Below are 18,859 nucleotides of genomic sequence, written 5' to 3' on the forward strand. Positions count from 1 at the left end.
CTTTGTAAAGGTTATTAGAATCTAATTAAGATTAAGGGGGTTGATTGTATGGGTAGTCCATTAGATTTCGATAGACCCTTATTTTCTTTCTTCTTCTTCCTCTTCTTCTTCCTTCTCTTCCTGGTTCGAGTTACTGTAGCAGCATTCGAAACATGGTATCAGAGCCATGTTCTTGACCTACTTCAGTTGGTAAAGCACCTCAGCAGTGTTCGTGACTCTTCTTCCTGCGTTTCTGGTCAGTCAATGGAGAGAACTAGTTCGCCCTAGGTCTGAAATCTCACAACTTGTCTCTCTCTGCTGCGCGTATTCTTCTTCATCAAGAAAAGTGACTTCAGTAGTGAATGGTTGGTTGAGACTCTCAAAGGAAGGTCGGTTATCTCTTCTTCTTGTGTTGCTGGTATTTCTGGGTAGAAACCCTTCAAGAGGCTGTTAGTACTGTTCAGAACCTAGAGAACTAGGTTCATTGTTGCCCTAGAACGGGCTGTGTGTACAGTAGCCGAATGGTGTAGGGGCTGCTGTAAGTTGTTGAGTGGTGTTAGGGCTGCTATAAGTGGTCGAGTGGTGTAAGGTGTAATGCTGTGACCTAGCCGAACTTTTGTGGTATTGTAGTGCCCTCTTAAAAGTGTTAAACTAGTCTGAACTGGGTGTAACAGGTTCGACTATGTTGTGGTGCTTGTGTTGCACAATCCTTGTTCAGTGGTTGTAAGAGGGCTTATATGTGATTAGTGAGTGTTAAATTGATTCGTTAGTGGTTCGTGGTGTTGTGAAATCAGCAGTAGTGTGAATAAGAACAAGGCGTGTGTATCCACTGTTGTGTTTAGGGGTTGCTATAAGTGCTGGAACATCAATTTTTGGATAACAGCAGTCAACTTTGTTGCTGAGAATTCAGGTTAGAGGCAACTGTGAAAGGTACCATGGCAGCAATAGGAGATGGGTGTAATGATCATAAACCTAGTGTGGTGGTTTCCCCTAACTACCTAGGTGTACAGATGGCTTCAATTAAACTGAATGGGGAGAACTATGTTCCATGGGCTAAATCTGTGGAAGTTTTCCTCATGGCAAAGAGGAAGATGAAGCACATAAAAGATGAGAAACCATTGGCTGACTCCCCAGGGTTTGATGATTGGGAACAAGAAGATGATCAAATCATGACTTGGCTATGGAACAATATGGAACCAAAAATTAGTGCCAACTTCATGTTTCTTGATACGGCTAAGGATATATGGGAACATGCTAAGAAGTTGTATTCTGGACAAGATAATACAACAAGAGTATATCAACTTTATCAGTAGTACTTTGATTTGCAACAAGGAAACAAAACACTAGAAGAGTACTATGCCAGCATGAAGAATATAAGGAATGAACTCAATGTCTATCATCCCCTCACTCCAGATATTAAAGTTCAGCAACAGCAAAGGGAACAACTAGATGTTACAAGATTCTTGGTGGGGCTGAAATCGGAGTATGAACCAGTTAGAGACCAAATGTTAGGGAGCTCCACCCTTTCTACACTTGAGGAGGTATTCTCACGGCTTCGTAGAATTTCTTTGGGACAGGCCATGGTAGTTCCATGATTGGTCGGGGTGGTCATGACTCGGGGGGAGGCCGTGGCAGAGGGAAGAATAACTCTGCAAGGAAATGTACTCATTGTGGTAGGGAAGAACACATAGTGAATTTCTGTTATGATCTACATGGCCCTCCCTCCAAATGGGCTAATTATGCTGTAGTAGGTGAGGTTGACATCAGTGACAGTAAACAGGCAGACTGTACTCCTCTCCCATCTACATCTACTTTTGGGAGGGAGATGGTGAGTGTACCGCGTGATGAGTATGAACGGTTCCTTCAAACTACTTCACGGCATACCATTGCCACACTTGCCCACTCAGGTATTGCTTGCATGTTATCTAAAACCTCTCCCTGGATTATTGACTCTGGAGCCTCAGATCATATGACTGGGACTCCAGGTGTGTTCTCTTCTCTTTTTGAAACCTCCACATCATAAACCGTTACACTTGTCAATGGGTCCTCATCTCTCATCTGTGGTGTTGGTAATGTTGACATGGCTTCTGTGCCCTTATCATCTGTTTATATATACCTAAGTTTCCATTCAATCTTATGTCTATTAATAAAATAACCAAATCTCTTAACTTTTCTGTTACCTTCTTTCCTTCCACTTGTGTTTTTCAGGATCTCAAGACGGGGAAGAAGATTGGTAGGGGGCATGAAGCTGGTGGATTGTATTATCTTGATGGTGGTGGATCTTCAATTTCTCTTCAGACTTCACTTACTCCTCTACAATGGCATTGCTGACTGGGACATCCATCTCTCAAGGCTCTCAAGATATTGGTTCCGTCATTGAGTCATTTGTCAGTTTTCAATGTGAGTCATGTCAATTTGGGAAACATCGTCGTGTGTCCTTCAGTCCAAGAGTTGAGAGTCGTATGCTGAGTCCTTTTTCTTTGGTTCATTCAGATGTTTGGGGTCCAATCAAAATAGAGTCTTATAATGGGTACAAGTATTTTGTCTCCTTTATTGATGATTGTTCAAGAATGACATGGATTTACTTAATGAAAGAAAGAAGTGAATTATTTTCCATTTTTCAAAAATTTCATGCTGAAATACGCACACATTTTGGTGTTCCAATCAAAGTTCTCCGTTTAGATAATGGTCGTGAATGCTTTCTTACTTCATTTCAACAGTATTTAGAACAACATGGCATTATTCATCAGACCTCATGTGCATTCTCCTCAACAAAATGGGGTAGCTGAACGGAAGAACCGTCAGCTTTTTGAAACTGCTCAGTCTATTCTTCACTACATGAATGTTCCTAAACGGTTTTGGAGTGATGCTGTACTCACTACATGTTTTCTCATTAATTGGATGCCCTCCTTCATTTTTCATGGTCGGTCCCCCTTCTCTATCTTGTTTCCCACTTTATCTCCTTTTCCATTAACTCCTCGTGTCTTTGGTTGTGTATGTTTTATCCACAATCTAAGTCCTGGAATAGACAAGTTAGATGCATGCTCAATTAAATTTGTCTTCCTTGGCTACTCTCGGACTCAAAAATAGTACAAATGTTATAATCTCATTACCCGAAAGTGCTATGTCTGCCCTAATGTCACCTTTTTTGAGTCTGTACCCTTCTTCTCAAGTCCTGAAGCTCCTTTCTCTCCACCCTTACTTCCTATTCCTCTTCCTGTCAGTGATCTAGTTCCAGATGCTGTTGTTGGAGTAGACTCATCATATCATCCAGTGTAGATCACCACCGAACGACCACTGATTCGACAAGTGTATACATGTCGAACGACACCGGCCCCTCCTCCATCTTCTACCTCATCTGCGGATCCTCTCATGGCTCCTATTGCTGAACCTTCAGACCTTGACCTACCCATTGCCTTACGGAAAGGTAAACGCAGTTCTACCCTCTATCCTATTTCCAATTTTGTCTCATTATCTCGTCTTTCTACCTCACATCGCCAGTTTGTTTCACTTTTGTCCTCTATTTCCATACCTAACAATGTTCAAGAAGCTCATAGTTCACCTGGATGGCGGCGAGCAATGGAGGAGGAACTTTCTGCTCTTCAACATACTCAAACGTGGGAAGTTACTACTCTCCCACCTGGTAAGCATGCTGTGGGCTGTAAATGGGTGTATACTGTGAAATACTTGCCAGATGGTAGTGTGGAGCGTTTGAAGGCCAAACTTGTTGCTAAAGGTTACTCACAGTTGTATGGAGTGGACTACATAGAGACATTCTCTCCGGTGGCTAAGATTGGTTCTGTTCGTGTACTAATTTCCCTGGCAGTTATGTATGATTGGCCTCTATTTCAACTTGACATAAAAAATTCCTTCCTCCATGGTGATTTGGTGGTGGAGGTATATATGGAGCAACCACCTGGGTTTGTTGCTCAGGGGGAGGATGGTAAGGTGTGCAGACCGAAGAAGGCAATTTATGGGTTGAAGCAATCACCACGTGCTTGGTTCGAGAAGTTCAGCGAAGTGGTGAAGAGTTTTGGAATGAAGCAATGCCAAGTTGATCACTCAGTGTTCAACTATGACTTAGAAGCTGGGAAGATCTTATTAGTGGTCTATGTGGATGATATTGTCATTACTGGCAGTGATAAATTGGGGATTGGCAAACTAAAGGTATTTCTGCAAAATCATTTTCAAACAAAAGACGTTGGAACATTAAAGTATTTCTTGGAAATAGAAGTTGCCAGGTCAAAACAAGGTGTAAATCTGTGCCAAAGGAAATATGTTCTTGATCTATTGGAAGAAACATGACTGTTAGGTGCAAAACTGGCTGAGACCCCTATGGAACCAAATGTTAAGTTGAGTAGTGATACATGAGAAGTATTTGAAGATCCTGGAAGGTATAGATGACTAGTTGGAAAGCTGAACTATCTGACTATTACGAGACCCGACATCTCCTTTGCAGTCAGTGTGGTGAGCCAATTCATGCAGAACCCTCGTATACCTCACTGGGATGCAGTTCTTAGAATTGTAAGGTATCTGAAAGGAGTCCAGGCCATGGACTATTGTATAACCGGGAGGAAAACTTGAAGTAGTTGAGTATACAGATGCAGACTGGGCAGGCTCAATAGAATTGTAAGGTATCTGAAAGGAGTCCAGGCCATGGACTATTGTATAACCAGGAGGAAAACTTGAAGTAGTTGAGTATACAGATGCAGACTGGGCAGGCTCAATGAATGGCAGAAGATCTACTACAGGCTAGTGCACATTTCTTGGAGGAAATCTTGTGACATGGAAGAGTAACAAACAGACGGTTGTGGCTAGAAGCAGTGTTGAAGCCGAGTATAGGGCCATGGCACACACTACCTGTGAATTAGTGTGGTTGAGGAATCTCCTAAAAGAAATTGGGTTTCACTTGGATAAACCTATGAGATTGTACTGTGACAATCAAGCTGCACTCCATATCTCATCCAACCCTGTCTTTCATGAGAGAACAAAGCACATAGAGGTTGATTGTCACTTTGTGAGGGAGAAGGTTCTGCTGGAGAGATAAATACAGAACATGTGGGCTCAAATGATCAGTGGGCAGATTTGTTTACAAAAGCTCTAAGCTCAGGGAAGGTGAACTACCTATGTAACAACCTGGGATTGTATGACATATATTCTCCAGCTTGAGGGGGAGTGTTAAAGTGAGCCGAATAGGGGTAGTTTAGTCATCTTATGTTAGTTTGCTTATGTGGCAATTTTATTAGAGTACTCTGCCCCACACTTAAGTATGGGCAATTTAGCCTTTGTAAAGGTTATTAGAATCTAATTAAGATTAAGGGGGTCGACTGTATGGGTAATCCATCAGATTTCGACAAACCCTTATTTTCTTTCTTCTTCTTCTCTTCTTCCTCTTCTTTCTTCTCTTCCTGGTTCGAGTTACTGTAGTAGCATTCGAAACAGCTATAATTCTTCGAAAGTTTGTACTATTGAACCCTTTAGTAAGTACATCTGCCAGTTGTCCTTTTGTAGACACATAGGGAGTGCAAATCAACTTGCTGTCCAACTTCTCTTTTATCAAGTGTCGGTTAATTTCGATGTGCTTCGTCATATCATGTTGAACAAGATTGTGAGCAATATTGATGGTTGGCTTGTTATCACAATATAGTTTCATAGGCTCTTCTCGTGGAATCTTCAGGTCTTTTAAAATTATCTTCAACCAGAGTAATTCACACATTCCTTATGCCATAGCCCTGAATTCTGCCTCTGCACTTGACTGAGCCACTACATTTTACTTCTTACTCCTCCAAGTGACTAAGTTTCCTCCCAAGAAGGTAAAGTAATCGGAAGTGGACCATCTATCTACTGGAGATCCTGCATAATCGGCATCTATATATGCTTCAAGAGCCAGTCCCCCATATCTTTTGAATAAAATTCCTTTTCCTGGATTGGCTTTCAAATAGTGCAGAATTCGATGAGCAGCCTGCAGATGAACTTCTTTAGGATTATGCATAAACTGACTTATTACACTTATAGCGCATGCAATATCTGGCCGTGTATGTGCAAGATAAATGAGTTTTCCAACTAGTCTTTGGAACATCTTGTCTACACTTGCATTCTCGCTGGCTTCTCCAAGTTTATGATTTGGATCTATAGGTGTGGAAGCTGGTTTACATGCCATATTTCCCGTTTCTCTCAAAAGATCAACAACATACTTTTGTTGAGAGATAAAGATGCCTTGTTTAGAATGTGCAACTTCAATTCCGAGAAAATACTTTAGTCTCCCCAAGTCTTTTATCTCATTCTCTGGAAAGGCAATTTTTCAATGCTTCCTTCTCCTTTTTATCATTCCCAATAACGATTATATCGTTCACATAGACTAATAGTGCAGTAACTCCCCCTGAGGCTGTGTGTTTGATAAACAATGTGTGGTCACCTTGACTTTGCTTGTAACCTGTACTAAGCATCACCTTTGTAAACCTTCCAAACCATGCTCTCGGAGATTGTTTGAGGCCGTATAGTGCTATCTTCAACCTACAAACTTTGTTCCCCTTAATTCCTTCTCCAAAACCCGGTGGAATGTCCATGTATATCTCCTCTTCTAGATCACCATGGAGAAATGCATTCTTTACATCAAACTGTTGCAAATCCCAATTATAGTTAGCAGCCAAAGACAACAACACCCTTACTGTATTCATTTTAGCTACTGGGGCAAAAGTTTCCTGATAATTTACCCCATAAGTCTGTGTATATCCCTTGGCTACTAGTCGTGCTTTGTACCTTTCTAACGACCCATCAGATTTGTACTTAATTGTGAACACCCATTTACAGCCTACAGTCTTCTTGTTTCTTGGTAGATCCACAACTTCTCGTGTGTTGTTATTTTCTTGTGCCTCCATTTCCACACTCATGGCTTTTCTCCACTCCTTATTAGAAAGTGCCTCGGCTAGAGTATTAGGAATTGGAATGGTGTTAAGGCTGGCTAGAAAAATTTTATGGGATTTAGAGAATCTTTGGAATGACAGAGATTTGGCTAAAGGGTACAATGGGTGTTTGGTACATTCTCTGGTTCATTTTCTCAGTGCAATAGGTAGGTCATACTCAAACTTTGAAGGTGCAGGTTCAGGTTCTGCATATCCCTCAGTTCCAGGATTAGGAGTTGAATTTTGGACTTGCGCAAGTTGAGGATCTGGATTTTTTCTCCTAGAGTAAACCTGCATATATCTCACATCATCATGCACATCATTGGTGGGGTTAACAGTGTCTGAATTTGGTTCAATGGTCGGGTTGTTTGACTCTTGTTGAGACTCGAGAATGTGGGGCTTAGAAGATTGTGACTCAGAGGGATGTGACTCTTGACGGTTGGATGACTTTGAGGAGGGTAATACATTTAAGGAGAGTAGATCCGAGGCCTTATTTTCCATTAATGAGGGCTCCCTCTGAAGATAAGGTTGAGTGAAAAAGGATTGTCCCTCCTCAAATGTGACATCGATGGAGGTGTAGAATTTTCTGGTGGCTGGATGATAACATTTATAACCTTTATGAGTTGGGGAATATCCCAAGAAGACACACCTGATTGCTCGTGGGTCCAATTTTCCCTTATTATGGACATGAACAATGGCAGTGCAGCCAAAAATTCTTGGTGTGGGATTATTTGAGGTTCGAATATTAGGGTAGAATTGAGAAAGGACTTGTATTGGGCTTCGGTTGTGAAGAACTTTAGATGGTAGTCTATTTATGGTGTATGCAACAGTAAGGACAACTTCCCCCCAATATTGTTTTGGCACCTGGTTTTGAAAGAGAAAGGCTCGGGTGGTTTGCAAAAGATGGCCATTTTTCCTCTCAGCTATCCCATTCTGTTGGGGAGTGTTAACACAGGAGGATTCATGTACAATGCCTTCTTTCTGAAAAAATGGGGACAAATTTTGATTAAAATAATCTATAGCATTATCAGATTGAAACCTTTTAATTCTCACGCCAAATTGAGTTTGGGCCATGTTATGAAAGTTGGGAAGAATGGTACCCACATCAGATTTAGACTTAAGAAGAAAGATCCATGTGATCCTAGTGCAATCGTCAATAAAGGTGACAAACCATCTAGAACCAGTAATGTTGGGAATTTGAGAAGGGCCTCATATATCCGAATGAATCAAATAAAAAGGAGTTGAAGATTTTTTATTGCTGATTGGGAAAGAAACTCTTTTGTGCTTAGCAAGTTCACAAACATCACAATGAAAGGTTTCGACATCAATTCCTTTAGACAAGGAAGGAAACATAGTTTTTAAAACAGGAAATGAAGGATGAGCGAAACGGAAGTGATGACGCCAATTTAAATCTTTATTGGAGGTAGATAAGAATGACTCGTGTGTGACATGCATAACAATGTGAGATGGTTTGTTAGTTGTTTCAAGGTAGTAGAGTCCATCCTTTTCCTTAGCAAGTCCAATTTTCTTCCCCGAAACCTGGTCCTGGAATACACAGTAAGATGGAAAGAACACAACATTGCAGTTCACATCCTGGGTGAGTTTATGTATAGAGATAAGGCTAGTGGATAACTTAGGAACATGAAGCACATTTTCAAGCAATAGGGATGGAGTAATTTGAATATTCCCAATCCCTGCCACTGTGGTGAAAGTACCATCAACAACAGGAAATTTTCTATTACTAGGACAGGGTGTATGGGTGAGAAAATGTAGTGAAGAGGGTGTCATGTGGTCAGTAGCTCCAAAATCAAGAAACCATGGAAAAACACTAGCCGAGGCATGTAATCCTAGGGATAAAGACTCACCTGAGAGAGCAAGAGAGGTGGAGCCACTTCCTGGTTTCAAGGATTTCAGGAAGTTCCTTAGTCTTTCAATTTCTTCATCATTAAATGGTCCCTGACTTGAGTGTTCTTGCTGTGGGGTTGTGGAGACATTATGGGCCTGTTGAACTCCTTTTGAAACTCTTCGATTTCTTCATTCCTTGTTGGATGTGGGAGGTTTCCCATGAAATTTTCAGCACCGATCTTTTGTGTGTTTGGGCTTTTTGCAATAGGTGCACCAGAGGTTATCGTTAGAGTCACGGGTAGTTGTGTCACGAGCCAAGTTGTGATTGTTCTCACCCTTTGAACCACTGTAACTTCCTCCCCTTGCCACCATGACTGAGCCTTTGGGATCTTTAGGCTCAAGCATGATTCCACGGTGGCTTTCCTCAATTCTGACAAGGGCTATGACTTCATTCAATGGAGGCACTTCTTCTTTGCTAAGAACTTGTATTCGGACCTGATCAAATTCAGCATTCAGTCCGACCAAAAAATCATACACCCTATCTCTTTCAAAAAAATTCTTCAAGATCACAACATCATCATGGCACTTTGTCTCAAGAACCCGATAATGATCAAGCTCATGCCATAAATTTTGCAGCAGATTTGCATATTCTGTAACACTTCTGCTCCCTTGTTTGGCCACCACTGTCTTCATTTTGACCTCATAGACACGAGCAGCGTCATGGGCTTTGGAATAGGTTTGTCGGACAACATCCCAAATAGCTTTTGCAGAGGGAAGAAACATACAAGTATCACTGATCTCGGGTGTCATTGAACTCCACAACCATGACATAATCATGGAGTCCTCTTCGTCCCAAGCATCAAAATTTGGCTTGCCCAACTTTGGCCCTGTTCCAAGAAGGTGACTAATTGTTCCTTTTTCCTTCAAATAGGTACGCACTAGTTGTGACCACTTCAAGTAGTTTTGGCCATTCAGTCTATATGTTGTCTGAATATTCTGCAAATCACTAGTGTGAGGATGAGAATTTGTTGCTCCTTCATCGGTTTGGACGGGAGCACTTGTTGCAGTCATGTCGGACATTGTTAATGGAGGAAAAATAAGGCCAGCAGGAAAGGAGAATAAAGGAACACTTCTGGTTATAGATCAACACTGAAGGCCTGAAGAGAAAATCATGAAAAACTGGCAATGAAGGCCAAAAAAAAAAAAAACTCAAGGTTGACAAACCTAGAGCTCTGATACCATGTTTTGGAATGGTAGAATACTGATATCTTTCATCCTATTGCCAATCGACATATTTATACAGTAAGCTGCTGCAATAAATAGAAAGTAGAAAAATAGAAAGAAAAGAAAATAGAAAGTACAAGAATAGAAAGAAAAACTTTTTAAATCAATCCTTCCACAATCCTAGGAATATATACAGTTCTATTTTTACACAACTACCAAATATAGATCTACACTAGTAACCCCATGTTTTCCAACAGAAATAAGAAATGATTTTAGCACCCATAATTTAATAATGGATATGGCATTTACCATATGCTCTTTAAGATGAATAAAGTACTTTACCATTTTCCAAAAAAAAAAAAATAATGGATATGGCACTGAACGGAATGGAATGGCAAAATAGGGTTCATGTAGTCAAGCCCATATAGTTGGGACTTTTTTTTTTATCAATGAATAAATATTTTATTAATCCGGAAAATAAGAGTTACAGGCGGCCCAAGGAAAGGCACAAGATGCGACCTTTCCTTTAAGATTGATTACAGCATTACAAGATCAGATGAACATGATTACAAGGTAGCCCAAAATAAAGAGTCCCGGGAAATCCCCTGTTTAGCAAGTGAATCAGCCATAGAGTTTGCTGATCTGCGTACCCACTGGACTCTAACTGTCATATTTCTTGTTAGCCATTTGACTTTTTTAAAGAGGTCTCTATAGCCCCAAATCACAGAGTCCGGATTCAGCAGCCATCCCACCACCACCTGAGAGTCCCCTTCAATAAGCAAATGCTCTATCCCTAACTGGTTTGCAAGCTGGATACCTTGTACTGCAGCAAGCAATTCAGCCCTTATAGAGTCTCCCAGACCCACGGGCCCTGAGTATAAGGATATGATCATACTGTTTTTATTTCTCAGAACTCCTGCTATACCCGAGGGTCCAGGGTTACCTCTGCTACTCCCATCAAAATTCAGCTTAACGAACACCTCCCAGGTGGCTCCCATTGTACTGAAAGTCTGTTTTTCCTGGTAGAAGTATTGGCTACTGCTAACCAGTTCCTCCACAGGTCATTGAAGGAATAACACTATCAAACAGGTTAAATGTTTTCAACCACTGAATTGCCCTTGTCAAAACACAGTCCTTCTGACACAATCCTTTCCTTTTTAGAAAAAAATTCTGGTGTTTTTCTTCCCAGACAGTTCACAAGATTGCTGCTCTAATACCCTTTCATATAATTCTCTCACTCTTTTTGTGCCACTCAAAAGTAGACAGACTAAGCAACAAACTAATATCAGATGGTAGGTTACCTACTCTCAAACTGCCCAAAAATCCAATCCCATAGGGCTGCAACAAAGGAACAAGAAATCAGTAAGTGGTAACAGTCCTCACTTTGAGCTTTACAAAGGACACACCAATTCGGAGATAAGCACCAATTTGGTCTTTTCCTCTGTAGGTTTTCAAAGGTATTAATCTTACCATAGTAGACTTCCCAACATAAAACAACAATCTTTGGGAGAATAGGTCTGATCCAGACTTCTTTAATTGGGAAAGCCAAGGGTGCAGAAGAAGAGCAAAGGGATTTGAAAAAGGAGGAGCAAGTAAAACGTCCTCTCGAGTTTGGGGTCCAAATTCTTAAATCAGAATTGGGGGAATCCAAACAAGTGGACTCGAGTGATGACAAAATTCCAAAACACAAGCGTATTCATCATCACTTAACTCTCTTCGAAAACCAAAATCCCAGTTCAATGAAAAAGGAGAAACCGAGGAAGAGGTAAACTTGGAAATCGGCTCTTTCTTGTAACGGGACACAAAGTAAAGAAATGGAAAAAGGTCTTTAAAGGGGTTGGTTTCCCATCCAAAGGTCTTCCCAAAATAGAACATTATTTCCAGAGTAGACATCATACCTGATCAGACTAAGAAAATGGGGAAGAATCCTATGTATAGCCTTCCATTGGTGTTGTAAGGGTCGCCCGTCGAGATATCCCAACATCCCATCCATTCTCCAAGCAGCCATGAACTAGTCACCACCTTGTGCCATAGTCGCTCCCTCTCCAAAGGCAATCTCCATAACCACTTCCCTAGCAGAGCTTCATTCTTATGAATTAAGTTACCTAGTCCTAGTTCCCCTTTCTTCCTTGCTTCTACTAACTATCTCCCACTAAATCAAATGGCCTTTCTTCACTTCCCCTGGCTCCCACAAAAAATCCCTCATTAGTTTTTCTAACTTCTTAGCTTCCCTTGAGGGTATCCTGAATACCTATAGAAAATAAATCGCTAGACTAGCAAGTGTAGCCATAATCAATGTCACTCTACCCCCTATGGAAATATAACTCTTCTTTCATGACACCAACCTCTTTTCAAACTTTTCCACAATTGGATACCAAAATCGACTTTCTTTGGGGTTAGTTCCTAGAGGAAGCCCCAAATAGGTCAAAGGCCAATGGGACAAAGAACATCCTAAGCAATCTGCAATAGCTTCTATCTCCCCCTCCTCCAAATTGATTCCCACCACTCAGCTTTTATCAAGGTTGATTGACAAGTTGGAGGCAAACTCAAAAGGATTTAATAAGAGATTTCAGGTTCCTCACTCTCCTAAGGTCTCTCCCCTCGCAAGAAATGATAATATCATCTGCAAATTGAAGGTGGGTCACTGGGACATTATTTCTACCTATTGTCCAACCACTTATTAGCTCCTCCTTGCCTGCTTTAGAAGTCATTCTGCTAAACTCATCTGCCACAAGTGTAAACAAGAAAGGTGAAAGTGGATCACCTTGTCTTAACCCTCTACAAGCTGGGAAAAAAAAATCCTTGACCCTTCCATTAACTAGAACTGAAAAATGACAAGAGGTTATACAACCATTCACCCAACTACACCACCTGTCTCCAAATCCACATTTCCTTTACACTTCTAATAAAAAATTCCAGTCCACCAGGTCATAGGCTTTCTCAATATCCAACTTACAAACAAAGCCTTGATTGCCAAATCTCTTCATCTCCTTCACACATTCATTCGCTATGAGGATCTGATCTATAATTTGTCTACCCTGTATGAAAGCTCCTTAAGCTTGATTAATGAGAGAGGGGAGAACCTTTTTGAGTCTCAATGATAACACTTTTGCCACAATCTTGTATATGTTGGTCACCAAACTGGTCGGCCTGAAATCTTTAGGATGTTTTGCATCTAATCTCTTAGGGATAAGAGCTGGGAAGGTAGTATTTATCCCCCGACTAATAACATGGTTGTTTTCAAACTCCCTAAAAACCTCAAACAAGTCTTCTTTGATAATATTCCAACAGTCTTAGTAAAAGGCCACGGTAAATCCATCAGGTCTAGGCGCCTTGGATCTATCCATTGAGAAAACAACTTTCCTTATCTCCTCTTCTTCAAAGTTTCTTTCCAGCCAGTCCTTCTCTAAGGTAGATAAACATGGTCAATCCAGATCCTCCATTCTCTCTTGACTCTCCAAAGGTCTACTCTAAATGGATCTAAAGTGGGCTACAAAACAGTTGGCTATCTCCTCTTGAGACTCAATTTCCACTCTCTCGACCTCAAGCCTAGCCACAAATTTTTGCTCATCCTTTCATTGGCTATATCATGAAAAAACTTGGTATTCCCATCCCCTTCTTTGATCCACTTATGCCTAGATTTTTGCCTCTAGGAGATTTCCTCCCTCAAAAGGACCTCTTCTAATTCTTTCTTCAACTTCCATCTCAACTCTCTTTCTTGTCCACTCATGATCCTTTGATACTCCTTTGAGTCTAGATCCTCAATTTGAGTTGACAATTTAGCTTTGAGCTCTTCCACCCTACCAAACTCCTCCCTATTCCAATCTTTTAGTTTAGATCTCAAACTTTTTAATTTCTTATGGAACCTCGCCCCTTTCCACTTCACTCCCCTAATCTCTTCTCTCCACCATTTCTCGACCTTTGACACAAAGTCTGAATGTGTTAGCCACATGTTCTCAAACCTAAAAGGTCTAGGTCCATCACCAAAAGTTTCTTGGCCTAGCTTGGTAGGGCAATGGTCTGAGGTAACCCTAGGCAAAGCCTTAGCCATCAAACCCCTCCAGTGTGCTTACCAACTTTCATTGAAAAGGAATCTATCTAATTTTGAGCAAGATGGGTTCTCCTGAAAGTTAAACCAAGTAAAGCTGACTTGTATCAAAGGAAATTCCTTTAAATTACAATTATTGATAAAATCATTGAACTTCCTCATGCTAGTTGTGATAGCTTGTTGGGGATTGTTTGACTCATTTAGAAACCTTATTACATTGAAATCCTCACCTAAACACCAAGGACCTTTCCATAACCCTTGAATCCCTTGAAGCTCTTCCGACAATTCATTTTTCTCTCTATAATTATTTGGCCCATACACATTGGTTTACACCCAAGTAAAACCATCCTCCACCATCTTGGACTTCAAAGAGACAGAAAAACTACCTATCGGTTCCTCTAATGGTTCTACCACATCCTCTCCAAAGAGTAACTATACCCCTAGAGGGAGTTGAGCACCAATTCACACCTCTTGCTTTCCACACACTTCTAACCCACCACCTTCTATCTAAATCTGTTAGTTTGGTTTCCTGTATTAATACAATATCTGGCCTTTCCCTCCTTGGCAAATCCTTTATCAACCTTCTTTTCTTTGCAGTTCCTAAACCTCTCACATTCCAGCTAATGATCTTCATCACCACAGTTGTAAAAGGAACCCTCTTGACACCCTCTTTCTCACTTAGGAGCCTTCCTCCTTTCCCCTCTTCCACTGAATTCTATATCCCCTTCTATGTCTTAGAGTAATCTTTCTACTTCTGATCTTTTCTTTTTCTTTCTGCTATATTAGAAGGTTTTTCCTTTGCACTCTCGACTTTTAGACAAAGACCGGGGATGCAGAGATTGAATATGGTTTATTGGTTCTGTTATTTGAGCTTAGAGTTTAAAATAAATTTGATTTTTTTTTTTAATTCAAACCCTAAAGCTTATGGTTTATTGGTTCAGTTATTTTATGTCGTTAAGTTGAATTTTATCATGAAGCCTATTATACAGTCATTCAGCTTCTATATTATGTAATTTCTTTTATAGGATGAGGAGGCTGCAATAATCACCCGCAATGAGGATGGTAATGGTGATGATGCTCGTAATGAAGCTTTTAAGGCCCTCTGTTCTCTTAAGGTAGTAATCATTCTTATAATTTATGATATTATAAACGTGGTTAACTTTGTTTGTGGAGGGCTTTGTTGAGATCATTATTGATATGGTCCTGTTTCTGTGTTGCTTTGTATGCTATGTTGGTACATACTCATATTACTAGGTTTCATGCTATGCTATTATATAACGTAAGAAAACAAATTTTTGTACAAAAATGTACATGATGTGCATACATCGTCTTCATGTAACATGATATACTACAGAGTTCCTCAATGTGGATACACATTATCCATATTGGAATGCATGAAACAGTACTACAAACCATGATTGAACTTTTATTTTTCATGTGCCAAGTTTCTTTACCTCTTTTGATGATCTCTTTTAAGAAACTTGTTATTTCATTATTTAACCAAATTACCAAAGAAGATCAAGTAGGTAGGGACCTGATTGTGGTTTCTTCTATCTATTCACCTTGAAATGAAAGCTTCATTAATTGGATATGGCCTTAATGCTGCCATTGTTGTGGAAAGAATTCACGCTGCAGACTGCATTGTGGTAGGATGAAGCATTGCCGATGACTGGCCTCAGTTGTTATTAAGTGTAAAATTGTTTTGTTATCTGTAGTAATCTTCAATCTATATGGTCTCAGGTATTATGGTTGGTTGTCTTTTGACACTTTTTTTCTTAATGATCTAGATTTAGTGCAACAAAGTTTTTAATTTTTTGCATTGATTGAACTCTTTGATCCTGTTACTGATAGAAAAAGTTCTGTGGAGGTTTGTTGCATTATGAATTATTTATTTGGTTCTTGTCCTTTCTCATATATATGCTACAGAGTGATGATTACTGTGCTTTGTCAATTCAATTGTTTGTTAGTCAGGAGATCCATTGCATCATGTTAAGGTAGGACTTATGCAGCACTTTACACAGCCTCCTCCACGCTATTCTGAGGGTTCCTTGGTACGTTCCCTATAACTTTTATATGACTAATTCTGGCAGTTATATTTTTTTTTTCTCATTTTTCTTTACCTACTGGACATTGCTGAAGATGTATGGTTTTCTTTTGTTTTATTCCATCGCAATTGGTGCTTGTTTTTTGACCTTTGCCCTATTGCATGTAAAAGGTTAAAAAGCTGGAGGAACTTGGTATTGGAAGACCTTCTACTTATGCAACCACTCTGAAAGTTCTACAGGTATTCTCATGGTTTGTATGTACCCTTTGATTTCGTAGTAGGTAGTTGTTAAGAGTTTCCTGAATATCAGATATCATGTTTCTTCTTGTAGATATCAATGTTCTTTGGGTTTGTACCCACTTAATGTTGATAAAAAAGTAGTTTTCTCTCACTTGTTTCTGGGAGAAATTATTTTAAGTGATGCAATGAATTTCCAAGGATTGAAATGCTCTTTTTTCTGAATCCCTTTTGTCATCATGTTGCATTTGAGTGTAAATCTAAGAGAAATAAAAATGCCATTGGTGTCTTTTCGTGGTATACTATCAGGATAAGAAAACAGTATCTCAATTCCCCAAGATTTGAAGATGTTAAAATAATTATTATGTGAAGGAACTTGCCATGCTTTTGGACAAGATAGTTATTAATGTTTTCTTGTGATTCACATGTTGTAGTCTTCAGTGAACCCTTAAATGACTGGTTATAAGTCATAGTTTGTACATGTGCTATTGCAATAATGACAGGTGACTGAAGGTATTCTTGCTATATAATGAAATGGCATTTATATTGCTTTCAGAAATATACATATACTGAGAAAGGTAAAGTATATTTTCATACATATGCGACAAAAAATATGGAGTTTTTGTACAAAAGCACAATGGGATTTATAAGATTCAAGAGACAAACATAAACAAGTTTAACCCATTTATGGTAGGGGTGCGAGTCACAGTGAGTTAGGTTGGCTTGGGTTCAGGTTAGCCCAATGTTTTTCCTCACTTCTTTTTTTCTTTTTGCTTTTAAAAGAATCTTACTTATCAGACATAGGATAAATCATTTAAGGAAACTAAAGAATGTGGAATAAAAAAATAATTAAGAAAACTAAAGAAGAGAAGGATGTAAAAGAATTTTTTTTGAGAAGGTAATGTATTTGTATTGTTGGGAAAACCCCAGTATACCAGTGACTGTACAACATAAATACAAGAGCTCCTAAAAAACAACGTGCCTGCTCCAATCAGCCTATCAAGCACTTGTTAGAATACAAATTATTAAATGAAACATCCTTGAACAGGCTAGAGGACAATAACCAAAATAATAAAGAACTGAAGCCCTCCTAATAACTTAATTTTCGCTGGTGGGAGTCCTTGAACACCAGTCACCATGGCATTCCTTTCCAACCATACCCAACAACCACGACAGGAATTGCCTCCCAAAAAAGTTATCCTCCTTTACCAAGGCGTTCAATTATCCACCTCTCAAAGACGACTTAATAGGTGGAGAGGATGGAAGGGAAGTTTGTCCCGGCGAGTAGGTGGAAGAAGGCTCTGGGTGTGGAGAAGAAAACTTTCTGTTTGAAGAAACAGGAGGAGGTTCAACTTTCAAGATCAGAGAAAACAAAAGGACTGTTGTGGTTCTAAATAGGGAGACGTTAGGATGGCTCAAAGTTCTCATACATGGTAACCTTTTTTCCATTACAGAGATAGGGTGGAAAGCTGAACTAAATTTGCAGCAGAAGGGGTTTCTGGTAGAAAAGAAGAAAAATGTTAAACATGAATTTATCCAACTGATCGAGTGTTTTGGTTAGGGTAAAAAGCAGGTCATTTGCCTTCCTTTTGGAAAAGGAAAACAGGGCTGGATGAAGGTGGGGGAAACTTTGGACGATTATGAAGAAAGGATCTGGGTGAAGGAAGGTCAGAATGTTTGCAGAGAAAAACCAGTGGAATACCCAGACATGGAACGATATACTGAAAATATCAGTCATGTGGATAAGCTGCTAGAACTAGGAGGCATGAACAGAAATACTATATGCTCAAAGATGGTGGCTGATGGTAGATTGAATGAGTGGAGAAGAAAGAAGGTGCTCATATTGAGCGAAACAGTAGTGGACTGGGATGGAGTGCTACAGGATTTGGTTGAAGCTCTGTCGGTTACAGAAAAGACAACCCTTCGTCCCTTTGGTGACATGGCAGCGGTCTTGGATTTGCCAAGTAATATTGAGAACTTTTCTCGTTTCAATACAAGGGAAGGGCTAGTGGTGGTGGAGAACCGGAACCCTTCCTGCAATGAGCTGGAGGTTGAAGGTGATAACATTGGCCTGAAACTTCTGGGACTTCCCTTCAATTTGTGGGTAGAGGAGGTCTTCCTCCAAATCACAGCACTGTGCGGAGGAGTCCTACAGGAAGTGGACCTATCTGACCTCAGAGTTGCAAGAGTATGAATTTGTGATTCCAAACCAGAGAAAATACCAAGATAGATTGAATTCTTCTCTGATGGAAGGTGGAGACAAGTTTGGGTTGTGCCGAAAGTCAAAGCATCGATTTGTGAGAGTGGGAGGAAAGAAGAAGATGATGATGTAGCAAGGCAAAGGCCACGTGGTACAGTAAGAAAGGAAACTTCGGCTGTCAGGTTTGACTTTCATCAAAGGAAATTAGACTGTTGGGGAGGTTTGATTCGCACTCCAATTTACCCTCATTAATTGGTAATTCAAATATATTTGAATTTCGAAGGGGGGGGGGGGCAGCTTCCTACGTGGACATCTTAAAGGGGTTGTCTAAGTGGAAAAATTTTTGGAGCTGGGGTCGAACCAGACAGTTGGTTCGAGTT

The 18,859-nt window shown here is 40.1% G+C and overlaps 1 protein-coding gene across 1 annotated transcript in view; it reads left to right on the forward strand.

The window, feature by feature from the left end:
* LOC148854594 (DNA topoisomerase, type IA, core) overlaps positions 1–18,859 on the forward strand; it is an 89,781-nt gene that overhangs the window by 22,954 nt on the left and 47,968 nt on the right. Inside the window, exons 11-13 of the mRNA XM_088986488.1 lie at positions 15,024–15,113; positions 15,966–16,049; positions 16,214–16,282. Of these exons, the coding sequence (XP_088842614.1) occupies positions 15,024–15,113; positions 15,966–16,049; positions 16,214–16,282 (243 nt within the window). The remainder of the gene's footprint in view (positions 1–15,023; positions 15,114–15,965; positions 16,050–16,213; positions 16,283–18,859) is intronic.

This window comes from Nelumbo lutea, chromosome 4 (genome assembly GCF_056320005.1).
Source record: "Nelumbo lutea isolate HS-2025 chromosome 4, American lotus-T2T, whole genome shotgun sequence".
Taxonomy (NCBI): Eukaryota; Viridiplantae; Streptophyta; class Magnoliopsida; order Proteales; family Nelumbonaceae; genus Nelumbo; species Nelumbo lutea.